Here is a 27,226-nt window from a genome sequence, read left to right as displayed (position 1 = left end):
TATGTAGATTACAGTCGATCTATGGTCGGATCTCAAGAACATTGGGTCTGTGTTCATTTACCAAGTTTCTTGTGGAGAGATCGCCAAGTGGCTTAAGCATTTGAGCAAGCACTCCATTCAAAACCATTAAGGAACGGCTGGCTTGGCAAGCGCTAGCTAGCTGCTTGGTAAAGGAGCACAACATGAGCTTCTCCCTTTCAATTTCGTATCAAACAGCAGGAGCGAGTTTCAAAAGTTTGCCACAAAAAATGCCACAGTAGCGGCAGAAAGGGCCATGTTATTAACCCAACATTTGTGGGTTATATAGAGTACAGTAGATGTTCGCCCAGTTCTGTAAGTAAACCTTACTTCATGGATGTCGGGATTCCTCCAAATTTCTTCATTTCGTGTTATAAAGAGCATTAGCGACTGTTTAAAAAGCCAAGCATACGTGTTTGTGGTTTATAATATTTTTACTTCCTGTAGAAGCCGTTGCTCCCACGGAAACACCATTATAACTACTAGCAACGGTACCCGCCCTATGGGCGGGGCTTCAATTGGGATGCCCAAATGAAAAGGTAAAATATCAGAAATTGAAGGCTTTTTTTATTTTAAACGATTCATGTAAACATCCGTTAAATCATATCACACGCAAATCATCAAAATCTAAACAGTATCTTACTATAATTCACCAAATGTCCCACAGTGATCAATACACTATGATCGTGATGATCGTGATCGAGAATCGTGATCGATAATCGTGTTCACAATCGCTATGTCGTATGTACTCCCGATACGTGTTTCCTTCAGTTGAAATGGGTTAGAATTCTCTCAAGCAGGGATTCAACCCGTGTCCTTATAAAAGGTCTTTGTCCGAGGTCACCGAGTTCGATCGGTGCAGCTGTGCGTGCAGCACCCGGGAAAACAACATCGTCACAATGAGAACAATGAACGTTATGCGAACGCGAATGTTATGCGGGAGTCCAAAACTGAGAATGCTGGAGACTAAAGCTGAAATTGGGAAAACTAAATAGCCTATTTTACTCCTGGAGATCCCAGGATTATCCACCCAAAATATATTTGCGATCGGTTCAGCAGTTTTTACGGTACCTTTGAACAGACAGACAGACGGACGGACATTTGGTGAATTAGAGTAAGATAAGCTATTTATACACGTTATCACTGCAGGAAAAACGCCTTGGGGGAAGTGGGACATTATTCGTATGAATATTGTTTTGTAATAACATTAACAATATGCGATTATCATTAATTTTGTTATTAAAAGCGTCTTTGGAAAAACGGCACGATAAATCTTCTTATTTGGACAAATGCCACGATAAAGCTAATTTAACATTGATATACACCTCAACACGCAACGCCATTGATGGCAATGGCAGGGAAAACCTGCTTGGGGGAGAAAACCCCCTTGGGTAGGGGAGCCAATGAATGTGCTACAACCTTTATTATGTAACCCTTCATCATCCTGTCAAATTTGGTTGAGATTGGATAAGTAAGGACGGAATGTATTTGCGTCAAAAATTCAGACAGACAGACACGAAATGGCGTATTTTAGTAATCAATTAATTAGAAATCATCAGCTCTTTGCCGAAGGTTGAAAGAGAACCAAATGTTAGAGACATTCGAGTTAGTTGGATTGACATGGACTTAAAATATCCTGAAGAACTCCATAATACTCATGAAGACTTACCATTTGCTCTTGATAAAGAAAAAAAAACCAAAGAAACAATGGCTCAGCAATTATCAACAATCATTTATTACATGTACACACAGTCCACCAGAAAAGCTTTCAACTACAATAAACGATAAAAGAAATTATGCTTTACGATAAAAGAAAAAAGGAAAACCGGATGCAATATCTATCAGCTGGATTGAGAATAACGAAAATTCACAGGATTTTAAAGTTTAATCAAAGGCACTCGCTGAAAATATATATTTGATTTCAACACTTGGATACAAACAGTTGCTAACAGAGTGAGAGCTGGTCAGAGGTTAATCATAAAGTCACACCCGAAAGGTTTGATGTTCTTATTCATGTTGCATTACCTTGACATCCAACAAAACCCATTTTTGAGTTATGCATTTCCGGCATTTCGAAGGAGCAGACCCCTAAAACTCACCGTCCAGAAACCCTTAAAACCCTAAAACTCCTAATACCTATATTAAATACTAAATATAAAACACGTGTAACAAAAGAAAATCGTTAGCATTTGCATACAAGAAGGACTATTAGAAGAGTTCAAGAAGAGTTCATCAGAAATCTGCACCCGAGAATTTTTTTTGTCACAAAGTTCCAATCAATCGGCATGAAACAAAAATGTAACGCGAGAAAAGTTCTGACCTGGCACTTTCGGATAAGAAGGCCCCTTCGGCTCTAAAGTCTAAGGGTTCAAAAAGGGTCCAAACAAAATGCCGAGCCCAAGCAAATTTCCACTTCAAATACATCAGAAAGATGCATGTGATTAATAATTCGGTCCGTAAGAAGTTTCATGTTGAAAATTTGAAGATAAGAAGGACCCCCTAAAAGGGTTCAAAAAGAGTCTGAATCAGAAATTCGCACTCGATAATTCTTTTTGTTGCAAACTGCTCTATTCTAAAGGTATGAAACAAAAATGCAGCATAAGCAACTTTCTGATCCGACACTTTCGGAGAAGAAGGCCCCTTAGGCTCAAAGGGGTCAGAAATCACACTTGTAGCACTCAACTACCTACATAAATAAAAGCCACGGGGACATAGAGAAAGACTGTTCTTTAAGATTTGATGTTTATGATGTTGAAAATTTAAACGGATATGAACTCACTTTTTTCGAAAAGTGTGCCACTAAACCGAGGACAGACCAGTGCACTACTAAACCAAGGACAAACTGCAGGGCACCGCTGAACCGAGGGTAGACGTGTGAGTCAATCCAAGGACAGATCAACGCACTCGTTAAATCGAGGACGGATCAGTGTGCGATTCATCTTCTTCCTGGTAGAGTATTCCCATAGTATCGAGCAAGTCTTCTTTATAGACAGGATTTGAGTCAGTTCATCAGTTATCAAAAGCGTTGGCTCCATGTTTACACCGTGATGCCCCATCAGGTAATACCAATTCTCTTGACGATAGCATCGGCAAGTTCTGTTTCAATTTCCTCAACTGCATGGTCGTTGATGCAATGTCCAAATCTATTCAGCATCGTCAACACTTTATGGCTACCAGTGAGTGACTTCATATCCATTCCTTTCAAAATCTGTTTCAATGGTTTATCACTTCCACGTACGTCAAAAAAAAGCATCTTCAGTGGCAGCAGCATGGTGCTTCATAGATCCTGAATGGGACTTTATATTCAAACCACTGTAGAGTACTCGAAAAAATGTCTGAATGAGTTCTGGTGGGTTTACCCTCGCCTTTTATCAGTGATGTTATTGACAGTGGATCACTCAGTTGTTCTTGCTCCACATCTTTCAGCATTTTTGTTGATGAAGAGCTAAACTCATCCTCTGCCCATCTGGAGAACTTTTGAAGTCGTACATCACTTTGATAGAATCGTAATTTGCAGTTGGTAGTGCATTCTGTCTACAGTACAATCATTGTTGCACTGTAGACGTAGTAACCTTCTTTTTTACTTTTCAAGGTGAGCTTCAAGCGAGATGCGAAACGTTTTGTCAATAGCTGAAAAAAGTATTGGCTGCTTCCTGTCACCGCCTTTACTTCAAGGTCCTCACAAATTGCAAGGTATCGGTCATAAATGGATTGGAGGTGCTCTGGTCTAGAACTACCAATTACATATTTTTCAATGTACTGGCATATTTCTTCAAAGGCGAGATTCAAATTCTTCTTGTCAGAAGATTCTTCAGGCATTGTAACAAGTTTCTTCAAAAGTCGTTCGGCCGCTTTGTTGTTCTCAGAGCGACAACTATGGTGTACTTTAGCTTCCTTTGTTATCAAATCTACCCCCGCGATTTTCACGAATACGTTGGCTAACTTCAATGTGTTTACAATCTCCCGGATTTTTAGTTCAGCTTTTTTTGTCTCAATTTTTCTAGGAAACTCTTTGGTCCTATCATGTCGCTGCTTAGCATACTTCTCACAAAATATGCATTCATTTGAAAAGATCCCCACATTCAATTGACTTGTAGACGGCGACGTAACACTACGGAACTGTTTGGATTTAACTGGCTGCTGAGGAGTCGATGCAGAAGATTTCCGAGTGGGAATAGCAGTGAAATTCTTGTAGCATTTACTATGGTAGCCTTGATGTGCCAATGGGTACTCTGGTAAAGCCACAATGATGGTGCGATACTTCGATGTATCAAAGTTTTTGAATGATTTTCTCGAATCTGAAGTACTGAGAATTTTCAACCACTTGTCATCTGCGAAGGGTTTTATATTTTTGATTTCGGATGCACACACATGAATGATGCATTCTGTTGTTTTGACAATAGGTGTAGATGGTGCCTTCATAGCTGGTGGTTCCGTAGCTGGTGGTTGTGTAGCCAGTAGTTGCGTAGCCGGTGGTTCGGTAGCGGGTGAGTCCAGAGTATTTGGAAGATTGGACATCTCCCAACCCGGCATGTCTGAAAACATGTACGGTGCGTGTTAATGGAGTACATACAAGGCAATGGTTGACTTCAAAACCCACTCATGCATTACATAAAATGATAATAATTAGAAGAGCAATACCATTGGTATTCCGGACAGGATATACATAGACCTGAAACAATGGTGTGTGTGTTCAGGAAACACAGGCGTATGTTACACCATAGGGAGAGAGAGAGAAAAATGGCCTTACGCCCAATTAATGATTGGGTCGAATCCATTTAAGTGTTACTGTTGCTACCAATTTTGTTCAATTGATGAAACACTCAGCTTCGTGTTATTTATCCTCTCATCCGCCACTTCCGTGATGGGCTGTACATTCTAAAGGAATGGTACATGGACCCTTTATTGTGGGTTCTTTGAACATAACAGGCCTTATTATTGTCAAAAAAATTTAAATCAACATTTACATGCAGACACACACACTGATATATATTTACTGAGTATGAGGATGTTACAGGGTAAAATTTGGTTTAAGTGGATATGGATAATTATATGGTTGGTTGGAATATAGTGGAGGCTATGTTACATTTTGTTAAATTGAATTCTGTCCTGAGCACCGTGTATTGAGTGCAGCCGGTGAGAGGCGAAGGGGGAGTCTCAAGGTCAACTCTCCCTGCAGGGGATGATTGTTTATGGACATGTGAAGTTGGCTGGAATCACAATAACTTTTGTTCTGAATTGTGAAATGCAAACATCTCGCTGACATTTGCTCTATTATGATATGAATTGTTTATATGTTCCATCTTGAAAGTTAACGAAATAGCACACCATTTCAAATGGATGTGGATATCTATCTATAATGCCAGTAATCTCTGTGTGTCTGTCTGTGACCGCTGTTTCTCGACAACCACGGGTCCGATATACTTGAAACTTGCCAGGTATATTGCTGGGGACCCGAGGATGTGCCTTTTCAAGGTTTCATATTAATCGGACAAGTAGTTAGCGAGCTATGTCCAAAAAACGATTCAACCAATCAGAGAGCAGCGAGCTATCACGTGTGCCGAACGTGGCGAACAGACTCTGCCTCGGACGGCACATTTTAGAGCGTATTCATTTATTTCACGTTGGCAAACTATGTTGGCGTTAAACTATGTTTTAAAACTAATTAAAACTAATTTGCGATTCTTTCGCTTTCCTGCGCGTTTGTGCACGCTATGGCGATTTCTTTACCAAACTCCGCAAGCCGTTCGCTTTGGACCAAACCATTTCATGTAAATAGAGGGGGGGGATTGTCACCGTACTCGCAAGCCGTTCGCTTTGGACCAAACCATTTCATGTAAATAGAGGGGGGGGGGGGGGATTGTCACCGTACTCGCAAGCCGTTCGCTTTGGACCAAACCATTTCATGTAAATAGAGGGGGGGATATAATTTTAGATATATATATAGTACGGGCATGCCCTAGTGCATTATAATGTTGGCAAATTAGTAATTGTATTTTGGTTTATAAAATGGGTTTAAACTGAATATATGCATGTTCATACAAAGGTCAAGATGCCCCTTGGCACCAAGAGGTCTACAGTCCCCGATCGTGTATGTGGTACAACCTCTGATCTACTTCGACATAAACCAAAACATTGTATCTGCTGTGGCCTCGACTGATGCGATAATCGAGCTGTGTGCTGAAGTATAAAAGTGAGACTCACTGGAGTATCTTGGGAGAGAGAGATCCTGGCTAAATTTTAACTTTTCTGTACTTGATGTTCCTTCGATGTATGTTTGATACTCCTGGTACTTCTGTATTTTTTTTGGTATGTTCTTTGTTTGTAAAAGCCAGACTCCCTCTCCCGAGTATTAAAATCTCCACATTGTAAAACCACGGAGAGGACAATGCATTATTTCCATGACAATCATGTTGACCTAATATAAAAAATAATTTTTTTTTATTTTTATTTTTTCTTCTTGTTGATGATCATGTTGACCTAATAATGATCTAAAATTAATCCTCAACATTATCCAAAAGTGCAGGGTCAGAAATTTTCTTGCATTGCATTTTTGTTTCATGGCAATTAATTTGAACTTTCTGTGACAAATATTTGTCTCGGGCACAAATTTCTGATCAAGACCCTTCTTGAACCCTTATGAGGGTCAGATCCTGTATGCAAATGCTGACGATTTTCATTTCTTGCGCATGTTTTTTGCATTTTTGTATCCAATGTAGATGTCATGAAATAATAATTAGCCTCAGGTGCAAATATTTCCGAAAAAGGGTTAGAAGGGTGTGCGAGACAATTGGCATTAGTTGATCACAATGTAAAACTGGAGCCAACACTTTTCACAACTGTGACGAACTGAATCAAACCCTGTCCATAAAGGAGACCTTGCATGATACCATGGGAATACTCTACCAGAAAGAAGATGAATCACACACTGGTCTGTCCTCGGTTTAGCAAGTGCGGTGATCTGTCCTTGGATTGGCTCACACGTCTGTCCACAGTTCAGCAGTGCCCTGCAGTTTATCCTTGGTTTAGTAGTGCACACTTTACTTTTTGAAAAGAGTGATTTCATATCCGTTAATTTTCAACATCATAAACATCAAATCTTAAAGAACAGTCTTTCTCTATGTCCCCGCAGCTTCTATTTCTGTAGGTAGTTGAGTACTACAAATGTGATTTCTGATGCCTTTGATCCTAAGGGGCCTTCTTCTCTGAAAGGGCCGGATCAGAAAGTTTTTTTTTATGCTGCATTTTTGTTTCATACCATTAGAATAGAGCAGTTTGCATCAAAAATATATCGGGTGCGAATTTCTGATCAAGACACTTCTTGAACCCTTTTAAGGGGCCTTCTTATCTGCAAATTATCAACATGAAAACTTGCGCACTGAATCATTATTCACATGCATCTTTCTGATGTATTTGAAGTGGAAATTTGCTTCGGCTCAGCATTTGCTTCAATTTTTTTTCCAAAAATCGTTTGGAACCCTTATACCTAAGGGGCCTTCTTATACGAAAGTACCAGGTCAGAAATTTTATTGCGCAGACTTTTTATTTCATGGCAATTGATTGGAACTTTTTGTGACAAAAAACGTTCTTGGGCGCAGATTTCTGATTGGGACTCTTCTTGAACCCTTACAAGGGTCCTTGTATGCAAATGCCAACGATTTTCATTTCTCCACACGTATGTTTTGGATTTAGTGTCGAACGTAGATGTCATGAAATAATAATCAGCCTCGGGTGCAAATATTTCTGGAAAAGGGTTTTAAGGGTCTGCTCCTTCCCAACGTCAGAAATGCAGGACTCAATAAATGAGTTTTGTTGGATTTACAGGTAATGTAACATAATTAAGAACATCAAACCTTTCGGGCACGACTTTATGATTAACTTCTGACCAGCTCACAGTCCATAAGACTGATTTTGAGAAAGACTTTCATAAGTTAATGAATAATTCTGTATTTAGCAAGACAATGTAAAATGTAATAAAAAGACAAAACATAAAACTTACTAGATCATGGAAACAAACATCTCAATTAATAAATCTTCTACTCCCTGTGCAGCCTTTACATCCCTTACCATGGCCCCAATTCCATTTCCCACTCCCACTTTGGCTTGGCTGGTTGTTATTTGCTTAGCCAGTTTTAACCCACTTTATTTAAATTTGGCTGTTGTCTCAGCCTGGACAATCTCAATGGCGGTTTTAATTCAGCCTGCGAGGCTTTTAATTTGGTTTTCAGTTCAGCCGTCGATCTTTCCTACGCTGCCTGACTAGCTTTCGTTTCGGCCATTCATTTCTCCTATACAGTGATTACTTCTCCTGCACAGCCTTTGATTCAGCCTGCCCAGCTTCCATTTTAGCCATGAGGTTGGCCATCATGGCCATTAAGCCTCCCATTTCTGCCGCGGGAGAAAATATCGGGTTGCGGGGTGTTGGGGAACGGGTCCTTTAGCTTCCTGGGGAGGGGAGGATTGGATGGGAAGAACAGCTGTGGTGGTTCCATGGCAAGTAAAATTTTCCCTGCCAATTCAAAATTAGAAAATTTTGCACCAATAATTATCTTTTTTTGGGTGCGAAAATAAACATTTTATTTTTCCTTTACTCTCTGAAGGGTGCTTGCTTAACAGCAAAGGATGCTACAAGTATGAATCTCACTCCTGACACAAATATAACGCACCAGTGTCCTGATCAGAATCCTGATGAACCAGGGAAGACCACAGGGTGGTTACGTGGTCAAATCTACCAACCACACGATCCCCTTTTAGTGACAGACTGTCGAAAGAGAAAGTTACCAAAATGGGGGGTACTCAACATAAAAGTGCTATTGTTCTACAATGGTAAAACATATACACATAGAAATACCAAAAATAACAGCTGACCTTCTGTACTCTTGTCTCATATTCATATTTTGATCTCGAATACAAATTTGAGGATAAAGCAATAATAAATTTGACTTCACTGTTCCAATACTTATGGTATTTTGATATTTATCAATACTGTATTTAATTAAATTAACACTGTATTTAATAAAAGCAAAAGGAAGCCAAATAAATTAAGGACTGATGAGGGAACAAAGTAGAACAGAATATTTAAGAATTCTCCTAAAGATAATGATATTACATTCTACAGCACTTTTAATGATGGAAAAGCCAGTCATCAAACATTTTAATTGCACTTTGAAAGTGATTATATAAAAAATTTACTGAACTCGGTCATCAGAAATGGGTCTCTACTATTCTAGATAATGTAGACAAATAAAATAATAGTCCATTCCTTTTATCAAATCAAAACCATCAAAAACATTTACAAAATTATAATATGAAAAAGATTAACCTGAGAAAACCTAGTGAGCTTTTTAAAATTGTTGATATTTTAGACACCATTCCATGGACTTACAATTTACATTATTTAAATGGAGAGGAGATTTGAGGCTCATTTTATGCTCAATAATTACAGAAAACAAAATTCACAATGAAACAAGAAAGATAATTTCAATGAAATATTAAAACTTAAGAGCAAATTAGTTATTGATATTTTGAATTGATGAAATGAGTTCATAAAGGTTACCAATAAAGATTTGGTTGTTTTGTTGTTTATTAGTGTTTTATTTTCTACTAATTTTCATTATGATCAAGATAAAACCGTATTGATAAATAATACGGTGGAGTTTGGTTCTTGTTTTAAATATCTAGATAAAATGATAAACCTCTTTCAATGTTCTGGTCTAACCTTCTCCAGTCACGTACCATTTTAAAATAGATTATTTTTTCATTGATTATATGACAACTACTAAAAAAAAATTATATTTCAAGCCTCTTAGCTAATGTGATGTATTTACGCTTGTGTTGGTTAGTTCTTTGATAAAAACTTTTTGATGGCCTCCACATTCATTATGTTTCCCGTTTAAATACCAAGCTTGTGATTTTCTCCACTTTGGTTTGGTTTTTGCTTGGTTCCATTTATCAAAGCCATTTATATAGAGTAATTTTATTTGAATTATTTATATGATTTTGGCAAGTCTCTTCAAAGGAGAGTGTTTAGAGTTAAGACCTTATTTTTATTTTTTTTATTTTTACGAGTTATGTATTTATTACCTCTGCCACCGTAAAGGGAGATGGAGGTTATGTTTTCACCCCTGTCTGTCTGTTTGTCTCTGTTTGTGAACAGGATATCTCAAAAACTTGTGGATGGATTTGGCTGAAATTTGGAGGAAAGGTTGGGTATGTCAAAAGGACGAAATTATTAGATTTTCATGGAGATCGAGATCCGGATCTGAGAATTTTAAAAAGCGATTATTTACTATTGAATAAACCACCTTTAGAGGCCATTTTTCCCCGCAAAGCGGGGGTTGGCCTTTTTCGGGAACCGTGGTTGTTGTTGGTTTTTCGGTCCCCTTTTTGAAGCAATGTTTTACGGCCGGATGCCCTTCCTGACGCCAACCCTTTTTGCCGCCTTTAACGACAAACAGGGAATTACCAGTGAACTGGTACTCAATTTGCCGACCTCGGAAGGATGACAGGCTGAGTCAACCCCCCTGGCGTTAATTCAGCGATCGACCGGTATTCGAACCCAGGATCCTAGGATCCTAAGCCGGCACCCTAGCCGCTAGCCCAACACCAGGGAGATTATTTACTATTGAATGATAGGGCTAAACAAATATATAGCACAATATCTCAAAAAGTTATGGATGGATTCTGGTGAAACTTGGTGGACAAGTTGGCTGTGTCATAAGGACAAATCGATTCTATTTTGGTGAAGATCCGAATCCAGATATGATAATTTTTAAAATATAAACGAAGTGATTCTTCACCATTGAGTGATAGGGCCAAAAATGAAATACCGTATAGCATATTTCAAAAAGTTGTGGACAACTTATGACAGAACTAGGTGAATGAGTTGAGTAAGTGATAATAACAAGCAATAGGATTTGGTTAAGGTCTGAATCCAGATCCGACCTACCAGTGGGATACAAAATGTAAACTGTTCAGCCTGGCGGAGGTATGCTTTCTACCGAGTGCCGTTTTAGTTATACAGTTTATTATCTTTTAAAATGATTTTTTGGAGATGAGCATTTTAATACAGTATATGAGATGTAAATGTTGAGGTGAATAAATGTGGAAAAAAAATAATCTCTGGAGTGAGATTTGAGTGTTGTGTGGCTGCACTTACAAAGCAGATGCTCTACTTACAAGCTATCAGCCAACACAGTCATACTTGTTTTTGTCTCACATATAACATGAGACCGTGAATACATTCGTTCCATTTTACTTGGTAAGCAGACCCAGAATATAAATGGGACTATGAATTAAAAGACCATCATTATGTAGTTATGGAGGTTAGATGAATACATTATCATAGGAGGTAAACAGTTGGTTGATGAGCATTATGCAACACAGTTCGATTCTGGGTGGGATAAAAAGTTCGCTTCGACCAAAAATAATAAATGCTTCGACCAAAAACAGTTCAGGGTGGGATATTTGACAGGGATGAAGCTCTAGAATCCTCACTTTTACTTGTACAAACTCAATGTTAAAAATATACATTGTTTAAAATATATATTAAAATGTATGACAAAAAAAAAAGAGAATGCCCCAGAACCAACATGTTGACTTTCATCACAAAGCCAGATGTATTTTCATGTGTGACATCTAAAATATATAAATAAAACATTATATAATAAACATCTATGATTTGTTATGAAAATGAGATTACTTCAGCTGACCCAATTTTACACCTCCTTATTGGCATGAGTCAAATATTTATTCCCCTATTTAACATTAAAATCAATGGGGGTAAATGAGAGTGTCCTTAAACTAACATTTTCCTATGACTCATGTTGATAAAGATGCAACACAAGTAGATCTTCTGATATTTGACATGTAATCAAAATATTTCCATGAGGTTTAGCTCAAACGAAATGCTTCATTTTCTCAAGAATTTCAATACTTCACAACAAAAAGCAGAATAAAGGCAAACATCTTTTTATAGCATAGTCTAAAAAAAGGTTGACAAAGCAGGACATTATTCAAAGAAGTAAAATGGTGCAAGTTGAGAATAAATTCCACCCAAAAAAATCAAAATTATCAAAGGCCTCTGACGTCTTAAGGTTCATGCGAGGTATCATGTTGTGTTGGTGGAGTACTTTGTTGAAAGCAAGTTCTTGTATTGCACATTGTTTCTTCAGTTTTCACATAACACTCCAAGTTGGATATAGTTTGTCAAACAGCAAGCAAATTCATGTAATTAAGCAAGAATCTAATTCTAAAATTCAACAAAGGATTTTTTGTCCTGGGAGTTTCCTTCTGTATCCAGATTGTGCACCACATGCATGTGTGTTTTGCGTCCTGTTTTTGTCTGTTACGTCCTGATTCATTTAATGTACTAGCTCTTCCACGAGCCTCGACTATGTATGCAAAAAAGGACTCGAGGTCTTTTGATAAATCTGATTTTTGGGTGAAGTTTGCTCTCACACCAAGCCCACAGCTCACACTGAGTATCTTTGTTTTCTTTGTTTTTTAATTGATGTCCATTGTTGTAAACATTTTAAAACTGCTTTCAGAGATGAGATAGCCCATGATGCAAAGCTCGAACTATGTCACACAACAGGACACGATTCAGGTCAAATATATCCTGCATAGTTCTTCATCAAAGCTGTTTGGCCATGGGCCTACGTACACCCACTGAGGAGGGCATTGCTGGCTGTTTTAGCTTGAGTTTCAAGATAAAACTCAAATATGGATCGATCGCACCATTTGTATGTTTGGAAAAATAACGTGGTTAAAAAACTGCAAACAAGATCTGTGCTTTTTAATGCAAAGCTTTCCTGCGATCTATGAAAGAAATCCTTCAAATGAAAACATGACTTCAGCACTTTGCTGATGTGTACTCTCGTAATGAACGGTCGACTCCAACCCTGAATGGACGACTCCAACCAATTAGACAACACAGCACAACTCAGAACTCACCTCACTTGGCGAAGACACCTATTTTTCAATATTCAACAGACAGCTGCTTTTACAAACTGTGGAAAACTCTGATAATGGATTTTTCTTAAAAGTTCCATCTCAGCACAACTACCCCCATTTCACATCTCCTATAATACCACCTATAAACACATTCTCATTCTTTCAAAATGGGCTGGCAGGATGGCCTAAAGGTTTTACATTCCCTTCTAAGCTGTCTAGACTGGGTTTTAATCTAGACCCTGCTATTAACTGTCATCCTGGAGTTTCACTGGCAGGGCGATTCATCAATATGTGTGCTGTCCTCTGGATGAACATTAAACGGGCAACCCGTCTGCCGGCATACGGTGTCCTTCACGAAGAGTAGGTTGGTATTTGCCAGAATCATGGCCAAATTCCAAATTAATGCCGTAACCAGAAGGGTGGTGGGGGGGCATTTTATCAGCAGCACAGTCACGCTCTCAGCAATGATGCAAACCAACAGCCACAGGCTGCACACAAAATTATGGTGATTATTTTAAAATATAAAATGCTGAATCCTTTTTATGGGAAAAAAAAATGCTGTAACATGCTGATAACATACATGCAAAAACATACCGGGTTCTGCATTCACCCTCTCTTCCTGAAGATCAAGTCTGATGCTATCAGATCTGACTCCATACATTCCACCATTTTCCATTTGCACACCATCAGCTCCTTCATAATTGGGTGAAACATCCAGGAAGTTCAACTTCTGTGCACAGCTGGACAGCTCCCGGCTTACAAGGTTTAACATGGAGCACAGGACGGATACCAATGGCGAACCCGCAGGACGGGCGTGTCGTGGTTCACAGTGGGATTCCACAAAGCTGCGCAGCTCAGCATACATAACGAAAGGCAACCTCTGCTTGGCCATCACAAATAGCTCGGCTTTAACGGGGGCTGGATCAATGCAGGCCCGAAATGCTTCTTGGCTCTCGATCCCCAATTTTTTCACCACAGCATGAGCCGTTTCTGTTCTCAGACCTTGAACCTGCAGCCAGGCTGAGAACGCCTCCATTTCAACCATGACCTGCCATAGGACACAGAGCATGCACAATAATTATTTATATTTTTGGAAAACAGTGCAATGTGGTGTATACAAATCTACCATCTCACATAAGAAAGAAACAAAGAGTCCATTAGGCAGTGGGTATGAGGGGGTAAGGTGGGAACAGTGGGATTCATTTCATCTTCATATACAGCTATTTTAATTTGACATGCAGCCATTCAAGGGGTGGTACACTTTGTGATGGCACACGCAATGCCCTACCTGCGATACACCAATCCAACAATTTGAAGTTGGGTCGAGAATCACAGCTGGACAACACAGCTCAAAGGTAAGTACGCTATATTGGCACTATCCTGTAGTGGTTTTGTTTTCCTGTTAACAAAACAGTACACATGAACAACTTTTCTTACATTTAAAGTTAAGTTTTGTTGATCATCAGTCCAAGTATAGAGGATTTAACTTAAACTGCATTAAATTTCTTGTCTTCCTGCAATCTTCCACGATGCCAATTTTCATGAATTATAATATTTCAAAGCAAGTGTACGTATTGCTACATGGAAGGGGGGAATCCATAGCTACATTGTGGCAGGAATAGAATGGACCGTGTGACCGCATAGCTTAGATTACTCTTGTAACAGGGAAAATTGTCAGTGTAGGTCATATTGTAAAACGTGCACCAAGGAAGCAGTCAGTGACTGTTAACTTTAAGACAGTATTGAGTAAGTTTTCTGTGTAAACCTTTTGTTTTCAGGTGATGACTTGGGCAAAAAGACACATGGAAAGCACATTGCGCTTTAAACGGAGAGAGCATGAACTGTTTGGCCAGTAGACCACAGGCCATGGCAGCGAGATTGGCTAAAGAGCCGCGGAGAGGTGATGTAAAACTTTTATTAGGGCCGTTAAACAGGGCGGGATGGCCCAGAGTATGGCACGCCCACAGAAGTGGACACCCAATAAGCGGTATGTACGCCCAAAATTGGTGGTGCCAAGGTTTACAAAGACCGTAACCGAGCCTGAGCATGGCGGTTCAGTTGGAATTCTGCTCTGCTCTAGTTTTGAGTTCTGGTTTTTCAGTTCTCATTCTGGTTTTAGAGAGTTGAACTTGGGCTTCAAAGTAGTAGCATCTTTCTCTACATTCACTCTCTTGCTTCGTCGCCGGGATGGGGTGGCCGGACCTCGAGACATGGATGATGCCTTGCTTCCCCTTCCTGCTTCTGGGATGCATCATCCTGCTCACCCTGAGCTGGCACATCTTGGTGCAGGTCTGCAATCTGATAGCTTTCTTTTTCTTTTTCTTTTTGTATACAAGATCGAGGCCATACCGGCCTCTTACCATACCGGCCGGCTTAGGATCCTAGGATCCTGGGTTAGAATCTCGGTCGATCGCCGAATTAATGCCAGGGGGGTTGACTCAGCCTGTCATCCTTCCGAGGTCGGCTAATTGAGTACCAGTTCACTGGTAATTCCCTGTTTGTCGTTGAAGGCGGCAAAAAGGGTTGGCGTCAGGAAGGGCATCCGGCCGTAAAACATTGCTTCAAAAAGGGGACCAAAAAACATCAACTACCACGGTCCCCGAAAAGGCCAACCCCCGCTTTGCGGGGAAAAATGGCCTCTAAACGATGGGTTATACAAGATCGAGGCTCATGAAAGAGCTAACATTAATCACACAAAAAGTCAAACAGACACATAAAACATATAATAAGGGGAACGGTAGACAAGATGGGGAGAGAGGGGGAAGGACACAAACACAACATTTGAGAGCAGGGACATCGAGAGAACTATGGGAGTGTGAGGGCTTGGGGGGAGGTGGGAGAGGTATAAAACGTATGGACACTGCAAGGACTTCCAGGAAAGAAGTTGGAATTTCAAAAAAGTGTATCTGGGGTGAATTAGCGGGGGTAGAAAAGATCAAGGTTTTGGATGGGGGAAGATAAGAGATGGTGGTGAACAGCTGTTTTAAAGACCTGGAGGGAGGAGTGGGGTTGAAGGGAGTGGGGGAGTTTGTTCCAGAGGCAGGAGAAAAGGGGAATGAAAGAGTGAAGGTGAGCAGAGAGCCTAGATTTTGGCAGTTTAACCAAAAGAGGGTTGCTGGCAGATCTTGTGCGACCTGTAGGAATATTTGGGGGACAGAGCACAGAGAGAGCCGGGGGAGCAAGGCCAGCGAGGAGTCGATAGAAGACAGAAAGACCACCAACCTGCCTGCGGTGAGTGAGTCAAAGGCCCTCGGAGTTAGCTTCATCGCAGGAGATTCCAATGATTCTGAAAGCTTTTGTTTCAACAGCGTGAAGCCGACCTAGGTATGAGGCAGGAGCACCGGCCCAGAGGGGGGAACAGTATTCCATTGAGCTGCGGATGAAAGCCTTGTACAGACTTGGCATTTAAGATGGAATATTTTTTTTTTCTTGACTTGGGTTTACTTTCTTAACTCAGTATATCAATCTGGTGAGTTTCTTTTACGCTTTGGTGATTTATTTGTTAAAAGAACCATGTAACTGATTGTCTGTCGCAGCAAGAAGTCAACAACAGGATTATATCACAGGTGGCGTGGCAAAATGTACGGACAGGTGCATTTGATGATTGGCTTCACAGTCGGGTATACAAGGGTTGTTGTGTTCTGTATTAGTGGAAAACAACTGCTGCACTTCTCCAAAAGTTATTGCCGCTTCCTCTGGAGATGGTCCGTCAACTCGACAATGCTGTTTGTCATGAAGTGATGGCTTTACGAAATTACGGCATGAAACAGCGTGCTATTGCTCGGCAGTATGGCATCACTCAAGGTCAGGTGTCATAGATCCTGAAACGAAATGCTCAGAGAGGTGTCCCTACTCCAATACCGAGGCCAGGACGTCCCCGCAGAACCACAAGGAGGGATGATCGCCAGCTGCACCGGTTAGTCCGCAATGGCCGTACCAAGTCAGCTAATTGGCTTAGGGCTGAGTGGCAGCAACTGACAAATGTGCCTGTATCCAGAAGGCCAGTCAACCAACGACTGGTTCAAGCAGGCTATCGTGCCAGGCGTCCCCTGAGAAAGCCACGCCTGACCAGACAACACTGCCAGCGCCGATTGCAGTGGGCCAGAGAGCACCATCAATGGCAGCCAGGACACTGGAATCACCTGATCTTCAGTGACGAGTCTAGATTTCTGGTCTATCGTCAAGATGGCCGCGTCCGAGTGTGCAGACAAGTGCATGAAGCCTACAACAAAGATTGTATAGTGCCAAGAGTCCAAGCTGGAGGTGGTGGGGTGACCGTTTGGGCTGCTTTTCATGCAGGGGGCAAAACTGACCTGGTTGTTCTGAATGGAAACCTGAACCAGTTCAAGTACAGGGCCATTCTGGAAGAAACATTGCTTCCATTTGCTCGTGCAGCCTTTCGAGGAAACTTTGTCTTCCAAGATGACAATGCACGGCCTCATCGTGCTCGCATGATCCAACACTTTCTTGCTGACCGTGGTGTGGAGCATATGGAGTGGCCTGCCATGTCCCCGGATATGAATCCGATAGAGAACTTGTGGGCAGAATTAACGCATCAAATCGACCACTTGGACCAGCAGCCGACCGCTGTGCGTGAATTGCAGCAGGCTATTGTCACTGCATGGCAAGCGATTCCTGTCCAAACCTTGGCAAATCTCGTGAACAGCATGCCTCAACGTGTACGTGCTCTCCTGAATGCTCGTGGGGGTTACACGAAGTACTGAACTGTAATTTTACTGTCCGTAATCTGTCGTAATTTAACTTTTGTTTTTGTTAAAAAAAAATTTTGGCTAATGTGCAAAATAAAGAGATACTTCTGGAAAACGTACAGAAGTTTAACACAGTACTGTCCATGAATTGAGTTCGATATCAGTTTACATCACTTTCAAGGATCAATTTATTTGTTTCGAAATGTCAAATGTGGTTTTTGTTTCTTTTAAAGGTGACATTAACAAAATCTAGAATAATTTCAACATAATTCCAATGAACTTTTGGTTCTAAGACATCTTGAAAAGTAAGTTCACCCCCACAAAAAAAATATTCCATATTAAATGCCAAGTCTGTATGTGGTGAGGAGCTGAGGTATGCCAAGGAAGGACTTCGCACGCCGGAGGATGCCCAATCGGCGACTGGCTTTGGAGGCCAGCTTGGAAATGTGGTTTTTCCAAGAAAGATCATGGCAGATAGTGAGACCCAAAAGCTTGAGCGACAGAACTTCTTGGAGAGGATTGTGAGAAAGTAGATGGGAGGGTTTTCCAGTCGGTCTTTTCAGAGAGACATCGTAAGAGTGTGAGATTTGTCAGGATTGAAAGACATGTTCCACTTGTTTGACCAGTCTGTGATTTTGTCCAGATCTGCAGAGAGTGAGGAGGCTGCAGATTGCCGATCTGAGCAAAGAGATAGCTCATCAGCAAAGAGATAGAGAGGATTTTCCAGAGAGTCGGAGAGATCATTAATGAAGACCAGAAAAAGCACAGTGCCCAGAACACTACCTTGGGGAACTCCAGCCAGAACAGGAAGGGGAGATGAGAGAAATCCATTCAGGGCCACATGTTGACTATGACCAGAGAGGAAGACCGCAAGCCATGCATGGAGATTTCCATGGATACCATAGGAGGAGAGTTTGGTGAGCAGAGCGGGGTGCCAGACCGTATCGAAGGAACGTGATATGTCAAGGGGGACAGCTCTAATTTCCTGTTTGGCATTGAGGACCTCCATCCATTGTTGAGACAGCAGAAGCAGCATGTCCAGAGTAGAATGATGAGCGGAATGTACGCCCAAAAATGGTGGTACCAAGGTTTACAAAGACCGTAACCGAGCCTGAGTAACTTTCTTGTTATTCGTGCAATTGAGTTATATTCATTTTTGTTGTGGTGTATATGCTGAGTCGTCGGTTTGCACATCTAACGGAAGTAATAAAAAAAATACAACACAAACTATTCAGTCAATTTTATCAAAGTATAATTACCTTTCCATTGATTTACCATAACGAGAAGCCTGAGCAGTCTTAGCAGTTAGTGACTATTATGTTGTTAAACGACAAACGACAATACGACAATGTTAAACGACAATGTTAAACGAAAATCATAGCAAAATAAAGAAATAAATAGAGACAAATTATTTCCTTTTCATCCATTTACTTCACGAAGAAAAATTCATTATTTTGGAAAGAAACGCATTATCCTCCTACAAACGGAACTGCAGAATCCTTACTAATCCATCCGTGGCATGTTGGAGCTAACAAAAAACGATTTGGTAGGAGTCTAAAACGGGCTTTTACTTTATTTATTCGACCTAATCGGAAGTGAAGTGGTACTGCGTGCAGAATCCTGGAAGGTTGTGAATGGGTCCTTCGGTGAGGGAAAGCTTTTGACGTCACACAGCCTTGCATATGATCCTAATGTCTCAAATAATTTGGGGGTATTAGGAGAACAAATGAACAAAAAAATAAAAACTGAAAACCAAAATAGACCCAAACAATGAAAAATTGGAAACCAGAATGATACATACCTTCCATATTGGGTCGAGGTCACTACAGGTCTAATCAGTCTAGTGTGTGTGTCAATCCCTACGAGGGAGGGAGGAAGGCTTTGAGTTGGGAGGGGGAGGGATGCGGATTTAGAGTGAGGGGGGGGGTTGGGGGAGGATGCTGAGTTGGGAGAGCGGCAGGGATGATGACTCAAAGTCATACTTTACATTCTACGGAAATTTCACGGTTCCCTGCCATTATGTTGTCAAAGGACATTCCTGCCAAACTCCTTAAATATTACACATTTTATTGGGAACAAATTCCCTTACAACATCCCAGTCGGACCAGGCTATCTGCAAGTATATATATATATATATATATATATATATATATATATATATATATATATATATATATATATACATACATACATATATGTGGAGCATGAGGAGCGCTCCTCCCGATCTCAATAAATATGCAGCCAATAGCTCCTGCATAGCTCAGACCATAGTGTCACCTCCAACCCGGAGGCTTCAGCCCGGCCACTCCATAATATGGAGATTTATATGGTGGTCATTGGTTAAACATCAAAACAAAGCCGCATATCTGGATTTCGTACCTATTTGTGCTCATCAGGATGGCACACTGTTTTAAAATCTAACCAATGACAATGGTACTTCCTGAAAATGGTACTTCCCGACTTCAAGGGTGAGCATCAGCCACAGATTATGTCTCACTCGGGGAGGTTCCCAGTAGGGCGAGAGGGACGACGCCTTTCCAGGGTAGTACGTCAGCCACCCAGTCGCTAAGCAGATCTCCAAGCACACCACGCCAGCATTGAAGACATGATCAAACAAGACCGGTACCAAACAACCTGCAGCGCTCTGTACGCCAGCCCCAATATGCCGGCCAGGTTTTCATTGACGAGGGAGGCCTGTAATTTTCGATCACGTATTCGTCTTGCTGGGAATGCGTAATGGAATCTCACAGCTTGGCCATGTCTTCGGTGCTGTATGATCCTTTTGTACAGTGAGAAAAGTGGAAAAACACAAATTTCAATGGGGAAAACTACAATAACCACCAAGTTGGGTATATGGGTGTGTGGACACGAACAGCCTGGAAGGGAAGATTAGGGAACTTCAATACTAATCTGGCACTGCCTGTCATATACTTATTACGTACGCTTATTCTGAAGATGTACTCTGGCATTTTCTAAATTTATAAATTAACCCAATTACCAAAGCCATATCCGACTCACGACAAAAACCTCGCTCCACTGTCCTTTCCCAAGGTGGTTCTAAAAATGTGGTTTAGGATTTCCATCATTTTTAAATCTAGACCTTGACGTACTGGGAATCAATGAAGTGTTTTGATGATTGCAGTTATGTGATCAAACGTACGAGGTTGAACTACGAGCCAGGGTGCCAGTCCTGTGAGATTTGTGAACTCGACCACCATCGGTTGTCGGACTGCCATCGTCTTGTGATTAGGTCACAAGAGGGAAGAAGAAGAATTCTCAATAGGGAAGAAGACCACTCCTTTTACATGTAGGTCTCAAGAGGGAAGAAGAAGAAGAAGACCAGTACTTTTGTGTCTTCAGATGCACAGGGCTACTGAGGCAGTTTCTTGGTCATTAGGCACAATCCTGGACGGATCACCACTCCGACGTAGGATACGTGAATGGCTCATTCATCCCAGTAAGCTGGTACTCATTTTGCCGACCATGGAAGGTATGACTGGCTGAGTCAACCCACCTGGTGTTAATTCAATGGCTTACCAGGGGCTTGAACTCAAGACCCTGAAATCTCGTGCCAGCCATCTTAACTGTTAAACCAACACCTGGCTTAAGTCTCAAGAGGGACGGAACTATAATCACCCGATCTAACACAGAGACGACTTATGGAAGCGAGACAAAAATAAATAATTAAGGCAATAAAGCGCGGCGTTACGCGCGCTGCTTGTGAGCAAGGAGGAAGCGGACAAGCGGTAACATATAAATGTCTTTATTGTAAGACTACACTGTAACACTGAACTCCTCCGGGCTGGTCGCCCGGTGTATATCATGAGGCCACGCCTACCCCTCGGGCGTGGCCACCGCCCACTTCGTGCGTGGAATGATGTCACCACGCCAGTGGGCTTTTGTGTCCGCCACACGCGCCCCCCCAGAATTCCCGCGCACCTGGAGGGCCAGTTTGCGGGGCAGACGAATGACCCGGCCGAAGCGCCCCCTGGCGATCGGCGGCGTCCGGGGTGCAGGGATACCAGGTGGGATGCCCCTGGCTGCCCCTGGGATGGGTGCAGGACCGGGGGGCGCCGTGGCGGCGGGGCTGGGCGGTGCCGGGGGTCCGCCCGCAGGAGGGCGGCCCCGACGTGGGGGTCGGGCCACTGGCGGTGGATGGTCCACATCGAGGTGGGCCGGCTTGAGGCGGTCTACCGAAACGCGGTCAGGAGTACCGCCGATGTCCAGGGTGAAGTGCTTCGCCCCGGTCTCCAGCACGCGGAAAGGCCCGTCGTATGGGGGCCGCAGTGGTGTCCGATGGGCATCGTGGCGGACGAAGACGTACTCCGCCGTGCGAAGCTCCGGGGCGACGTGCGTCGGTGGGTGCCCGTGGCATGCCGTTGGCACCGGGGCGAACCTCTGGGCGGTCTCTTGCAGAGCGGAGCGCTGCTGTGCCGCGGACCATGGTGCCGTGGAGTCGGGGAGGAACTCGCCCGGCACCCGCAGCGGTTGCCCGAAGACCAACTCCGCCGCGGATGCGCGCAGGTCCTCCTTGGGCGCCGTCCGGAGGCCCAGCAGGACCCAGGGGAGCCTGTCGACCCAGCCGCCGTCGCGGAGGGTGGCCCGGAGCGCGGCCTTCAATGAGCGGTGAAATCGCTCACACAGGCCGTTAGCCTGGGGGTGGTAGGCCGTGGTTCGGTGCAGCCGGACCCCGAGCCCCTGCGCAACCGCCCCCCAGAGCTCCGAGGTGAACTGGGGGCCGCGGTCGGATGAGATGTCTGAGGGGGCGCCGAACCGGGCGACCCAGGTGGCGATGAAAGCCTGCGCGACATCGGCCGCCGTTGTCGACGCCAAGGGCACGGCCTCCGGCCACCGGGTGGTGCGGTCCACCATGGTGAGGACGTAGGTGAAACCCCGCGAGGGGGGCAGAGGTCCCACCAGGTCCACGTGGACGTGGTCAAACCGGCGTTCCGGCACCGTGAACGGGGCCAACGGGGCCTGGGTGTGCCGGTGCACCTTGGCGCGCTGGCACGCGAGGCACGTCCTGGCCCAGCCGCGGACGGCCTTCCGGAGGCCATGCCAGACGAACTTGTCGGCGATCAGCCTTTGGGAGGCCCTCGCGCCCGGGTGGGACAGGCCGTGGATGGCGTCAAACACCTGGCGCTGCCAGCCCGCGGGCACAATGGGGCGAGGACGCCCGAGGGAGACGTCGCACAAGAGGGCCGCGCCCGCGCCGTCGAACGGCACCTCGGTGACGCGGAGGCCCGTGACGGCGGTCCGCAAGGCCTGGACGTCGGGGGTCAGCGGCCTGGTCCGCTGCCATCCGGGCATAGTCGATGCCGAGGTGGACTGCGTGGGTGACGGCCCGGGAAAGGCAATCCGCAACCGGGTTGTCCTTCCCCGCGACGTGCTGGATGTCCGTCGTGTACTCGGACACGGCCGAGAGGTGACGCTGCTGCCGGGCCGACCACGGCTCGGTGACCTTGCCCATCGCGAAGATCAGCGGCTTGTGGTCGACGAAGGCAGTGAACGCCCGGCCCTCGAGCAGATGACGGAAGTGCCTGACCGCCAAGTGAAGTCCGAGCAACTCGCGGTCGAAGGTACTGTAACGGCGTTCGGGCGGGCGAAGCTGCCGGCTAAAGAACGCCAGCGGTTGCCAAGCTCCACGCACCCATTGCTCGTGCACCGCGCCCACCGCGTAGTCCGAGGCATCGGTGGTGAGGGCGATCGGTGCATCGGGCGCCGGGTGCGCGAGCATGGTGGCGTTAGCCAAAGCGAGCTTCGCGCCCGTGAACGCCGTGTCCATCTGCTCGGTCCAGGTAACGTCGCCTTTGCCCGGCTTACCTCGGAGAGCTTCGTGCAGGGGGCGCAGGAGCTGGGCGATACGGGGCAGGAACCGATGGTAAAAGTTCACCATGCCCAGGAACTCCTGCAGCCCTCTGATCGTGCGGGGGCGCGGAAACCCCTTCACCGCCTCCACCTTGGCCGGCAGGGGGACGGCTCCGTGCCTGGTGACACGGTGCCCCAGAAAATCGATTGTGGCGGCGCCGAACCGGCACTTTGCGGGGTTCACAATCAGGACATGCTGGCCCAGGCGTTCGAAGAGCGTGCGGAGGTGGCGTAGGTGCTCTTCGTGGGACGCGCTGGCGACGAGGATATCGTCCAGGTAGACGTAGACAAAATCCAAGTCGCGCAGGACGCTGTCCATCAGTCGCTGGAACGCCTGAGCCGCATTCTTCAGACCGAAGGGCATGCGCAGGAACTCGAAGAGTCCGAATGGCGTGATGACCGCCGTCTTCGGGACGTCCTCCGGCCTGACGGGGACCTGATGGTAGCCGCGTATGAGGTCCACCTTCGAGAAGAAGGACCTGCCCGCCAAACGGGCGGAAAAGTCCTGAATGTGGGGGACGGGGTAGCGGTCGGGAGTCGTGGCGTCATTGAGACGGCGATAGTCCCCGCACGGTCGCCATCCCCCGCCGGGCTTCGGCACGATGTGCAGCGGCGACGCCCAAGCGCTCTCTGAGCGCCGAACGATGCCGAGTCGCTCCAGGGTAGCGAACTCCGCTTTTGCCACCGCCAGCTTCGTCGGCTCGAGGCGGCGTGCCCGGGCGTAGACCGGTGGCCCGATGGTGGGGATGTGATGGGCCACCCCGTGCTTGACGGCCCCCGCCGAGAAGGTGGGCCGCGTGAGGGCCGGGAAGCCGGCGAGGAGGCGGGTGAATGCGTCCGCTGCCGGAAGCGTACAGACCAACGTGGCCGGAACCGAATCGTTCGGCAAGCCGCTTGGCAAGCCGCTCGTTGAGCTGGGCAACGCACATGCGAGCGAGCTGAACGTCTCGGCCTGGACAAGCCGTCTGCGCTTGACGTCGACCAGGAGCCCATTAGCGCACAGGAAGTCCGCGCCAAGCAGTGCCATGGGCACGTCGGCGGTGACGAACGTCCATCGGAAAACCTGCCCTCCAAACCGCAGAGAGAGGCAGCGTTTTCCGTACGTACGGATGGGCGTCCCGTTCGCGGCAAGCAGCGCGGGGCCCCCACCCGCGGCGTGCTTGTCTGACGTGCCGGCGGGAATGACACTCACCTGTGCTCCCGTGTCGCACAGGTAACGGCGCCCGGAGAAGGTGTCCGTTATGAACAGCAGGCTGCTCGAACGGCCGGCGCTCATCGCCACAATTGAGCGCCGGCCCGGGCGTTTCCCGACCCGTTGAAGGAGCACGGCGGATGACACCGCCGAGCTTCGTGGCCGAACTTGGCGTGGAACCAGCACCAGGTGGTGGAGCTGGAGGAGCGCGGCTGGCTCCGCCAGGCCGGTGGAGTCGACGGGTTTCCCCGCGGTGGCGGTTTTCGCCGCGGCGGTGGGCGGGGCGTGGCGGCGTTCACGAGGTGCGTATCAGCATGCTGCTGAACCACAGCGTGCTGTAGATGATGCTGTGGAACATCAGCGTGCTGTAGAAGATGATGCTGTGGAACATCAGCGTGCTGTAGAAGATGATGCTGTGGAACATCAGCGTGCTGTCGAAGATGATGCTGTGGAACATCAGCGTCGAAGGCGCCAACGCTCGCCCGCGTGTCCGAAGCGGCGAAGTACTTGTCCGCCTCGGCCGCCAATGCTCGGGGTTCCGTTAGCCCGGTCCCGGCCAACGCGAGGCGAACCTGCGCTGGAAGTTGGCGACGGAAAAGCGCCCGGAATAGCGAACCGGGGGCTTCGTCGCCCAACAGTGACAGCATATGGTCCATTCGGACCGACGGGCGCGTCTCACCGAGCTCGGGGAGATCCAGGAGGCGATCGGCCCGTGCGTCGTCCGTGAGGCCGAACGTGGCTAGGAGTAGCCGCTTGAGTGCCTCGTACTTGTGGCCGTCCGGTGGGTGGCGAAGGACGGACACAACTCGAGCGGCCGTGCCGGGCCCGAGGGAGGCGACGACATGGCAGTAGCGCAGGTCGTCGTTGGTGAGGCGCCGAAGCTGAAATTGGGCTTCGGCCTGGACGAACCAGACTTCGGCCTGAGCCTCCCAAAATTCCGGAAGTTTGACGAAGGCGGCCATGGCGATGGCGTCGCGTGTGGAAGGATCGCTCCGGCAGATCCAACGTCGAGGGTCACCAGTAAAGCGCGGCGTTACGCGCGCTGCTTGTGAGCAAGGAGGAAGCGGACAAGCGGTAACATATAAATGTCTTTATTGTAAGACTACACTGTAACACTGAACTCCTCCGGGCTGGTCGCCCGGTGTATATCATGAGGCCACGCCTACCCCTCGGGCGTGGCCACCGCCCACTTCGTGCGTGGAATGATGTCACCACGCCAGTGGGCTTTTGTGTCCGCCACAGCAACAAAATTATTTCCCATCAACATCAAATGAAGATTCAGACGGACAAAGAAACACAGAAAATCCCCAAGCCCACCATCCCATTCCCAGGTAACGTGCAAGGTAACCAAGAACGAATCCGATTTAAAATGCTGCTTTTATTGAGCCATCTGGTGCGACGTTTCTCATTTGTAAAAGACCCGCCATTACCGAGAGTTCGTTCGTCTCTTTGTGAGCAAATCGCAAAAGGCGATCGAACCATGAGCTGTGAATATTAACGAAGAGCTTCCGAAGGGAAGGAATCAAACACGTACAGTACACGTAGCACCCTCGCTACTGTAATTAGCAATCACATCGCACGATCCATCCGAGGCCATTGACGGCGAGAACAAATCTTACCAAGGGATGCTCACAATCGCTTCCGACGAACGGATCAGCCTCCGCTCCTCGAAGCACGTCCAAACTGGGCCTCGTGACTACACCTGCCCTTTCACCTTTACACCATCGACGGCTTTCCCTGGAAGAGGAAGTGCGCGAATCTCCAGAGGCATTTTAAATCCACTGTTTATATCGTGTTAAAAACATTTAGTTACGCCATAAACTTTCCTTTTGCTTCAGATACAGTAATAAAATGAAATAACATTTTCGTTACACGTGGAGGTGTTAAATGTATTATTCGATTATAATTAATTGCTGAAAGGCGGAGAAGGACGCCATTGACGTGTAGGATCGCATATTGTGGTGTATTGCCATTTGCATTTTGCCACCACGTATAGTTAGTAGTTACTGCACAGCACATTGCAAATGCAGAACTCTTTTTGTATCGCGTAGGGTCCAGTTGAGTTGTGATATGACCAAGCGGAGTGATATGGTTGAGGACTGTAAGGATGAGAGAAAAATCACGTCATAACATGGACCACAGGATTTATTTATAACCTCAATGTAGTTTACCTTTCTTCTTTTAACAGAAAGCACTATAAATCTGGTGTTATCAATTTTTAAATAAAAAACACTGTTTCACTTCTTTTTGTCGAACGCGAAACATTGAAAATTGACTGTGGCATTTGTGGTGTGTTTGAATAGTTGTTTAGGAGAGGCTGGCATTCAGCTTTTTCACACCGAAAACTATAATTTACATCGAATGACAAAGCATATTAAAATTCAGAAATGTAGTGCGTTGACAAATATAATTAATATATCCGTCAATCTGACAACACCAAGACAGACAAATGTCTGTGATTCAAATTATTTAAATATTGGGCGGA

General features: G+C 45.3%; 1 protein-coding gene and 1 long non-coding RNA gene across 6 annotated transcripts in view; one reads left to right on the top strand and one right to left on the bottom strand.

The window, feature by feature from the left end:
- Nucleotides 1–6,490, top strand: part of LOC137434061 (uncharacterized) — a 60,791-nt gene extending 54,301 nt beyond the window's left edge. Inside the window, exon 3 of the long non-coding RNA XR_013624426.1 lies at nucleotides 6,065–6,490. This is a non-coding gene — a long non-coding RNA (uncharacterized LOC137434061). The remainder of the gene's footprint in view (nucleotides 1–6,064) is intronic.
- The window catches only part of LOC137434040 (uncharacterized), a 58,934-nt gene extending 32,247 nt beyond the window's left edge, over nucleotides 1–26,687 (bottom strand). For 2 of the 5 annotated variants that reach the window (XM_068126653.2, XM_068126671.2), the window contains exons 1-2: nucleotides 26,361–26,686; nucleotides 13,567–14,020 (exon numbers count right to left, since the gene is read on the bottom strand). In XM_068126653.2, the coding sequence (XP_067982754.1) occupies nucleotides 13,567–14,017 (451 nt within the window). In that variant the 5' untranslated portion in view covers nucleotides 14,018–14,020; nucleotides 26,361–26,686. Of the gene's footprint in view, nucleotides 1–1,730; nucleotides 4,554–13,566; nucleotides 14,021–14,260; nucleotides 14,372–26,360 lie in introns of those variants that run through there. The other 3 variants (XM_068126682.2, XM_078783755.1, XM_068126662.2) reach the window with 3 other exon arrangements.
- Nucleotides 26,688–27,226: the final 539 nt, after the last annotated feature.

This window comes from Myxine glutinosa, chromosome 1 (assembly GCF_964187855.1).
Source record: "Myxine glutinosa chromosome 1, kmMyxGlut1.1, whole genome shotgun sequence".
NCBI classification, from domain to species: Eukaryota; Metazoa; Chordata; class Myxini; order Myxiniformes; family Myxinidae; genus Myxine; species Myxine glutinosa.
This window is presented reverse-complemented; position numbering and strand designations above follow the sequence as displayed.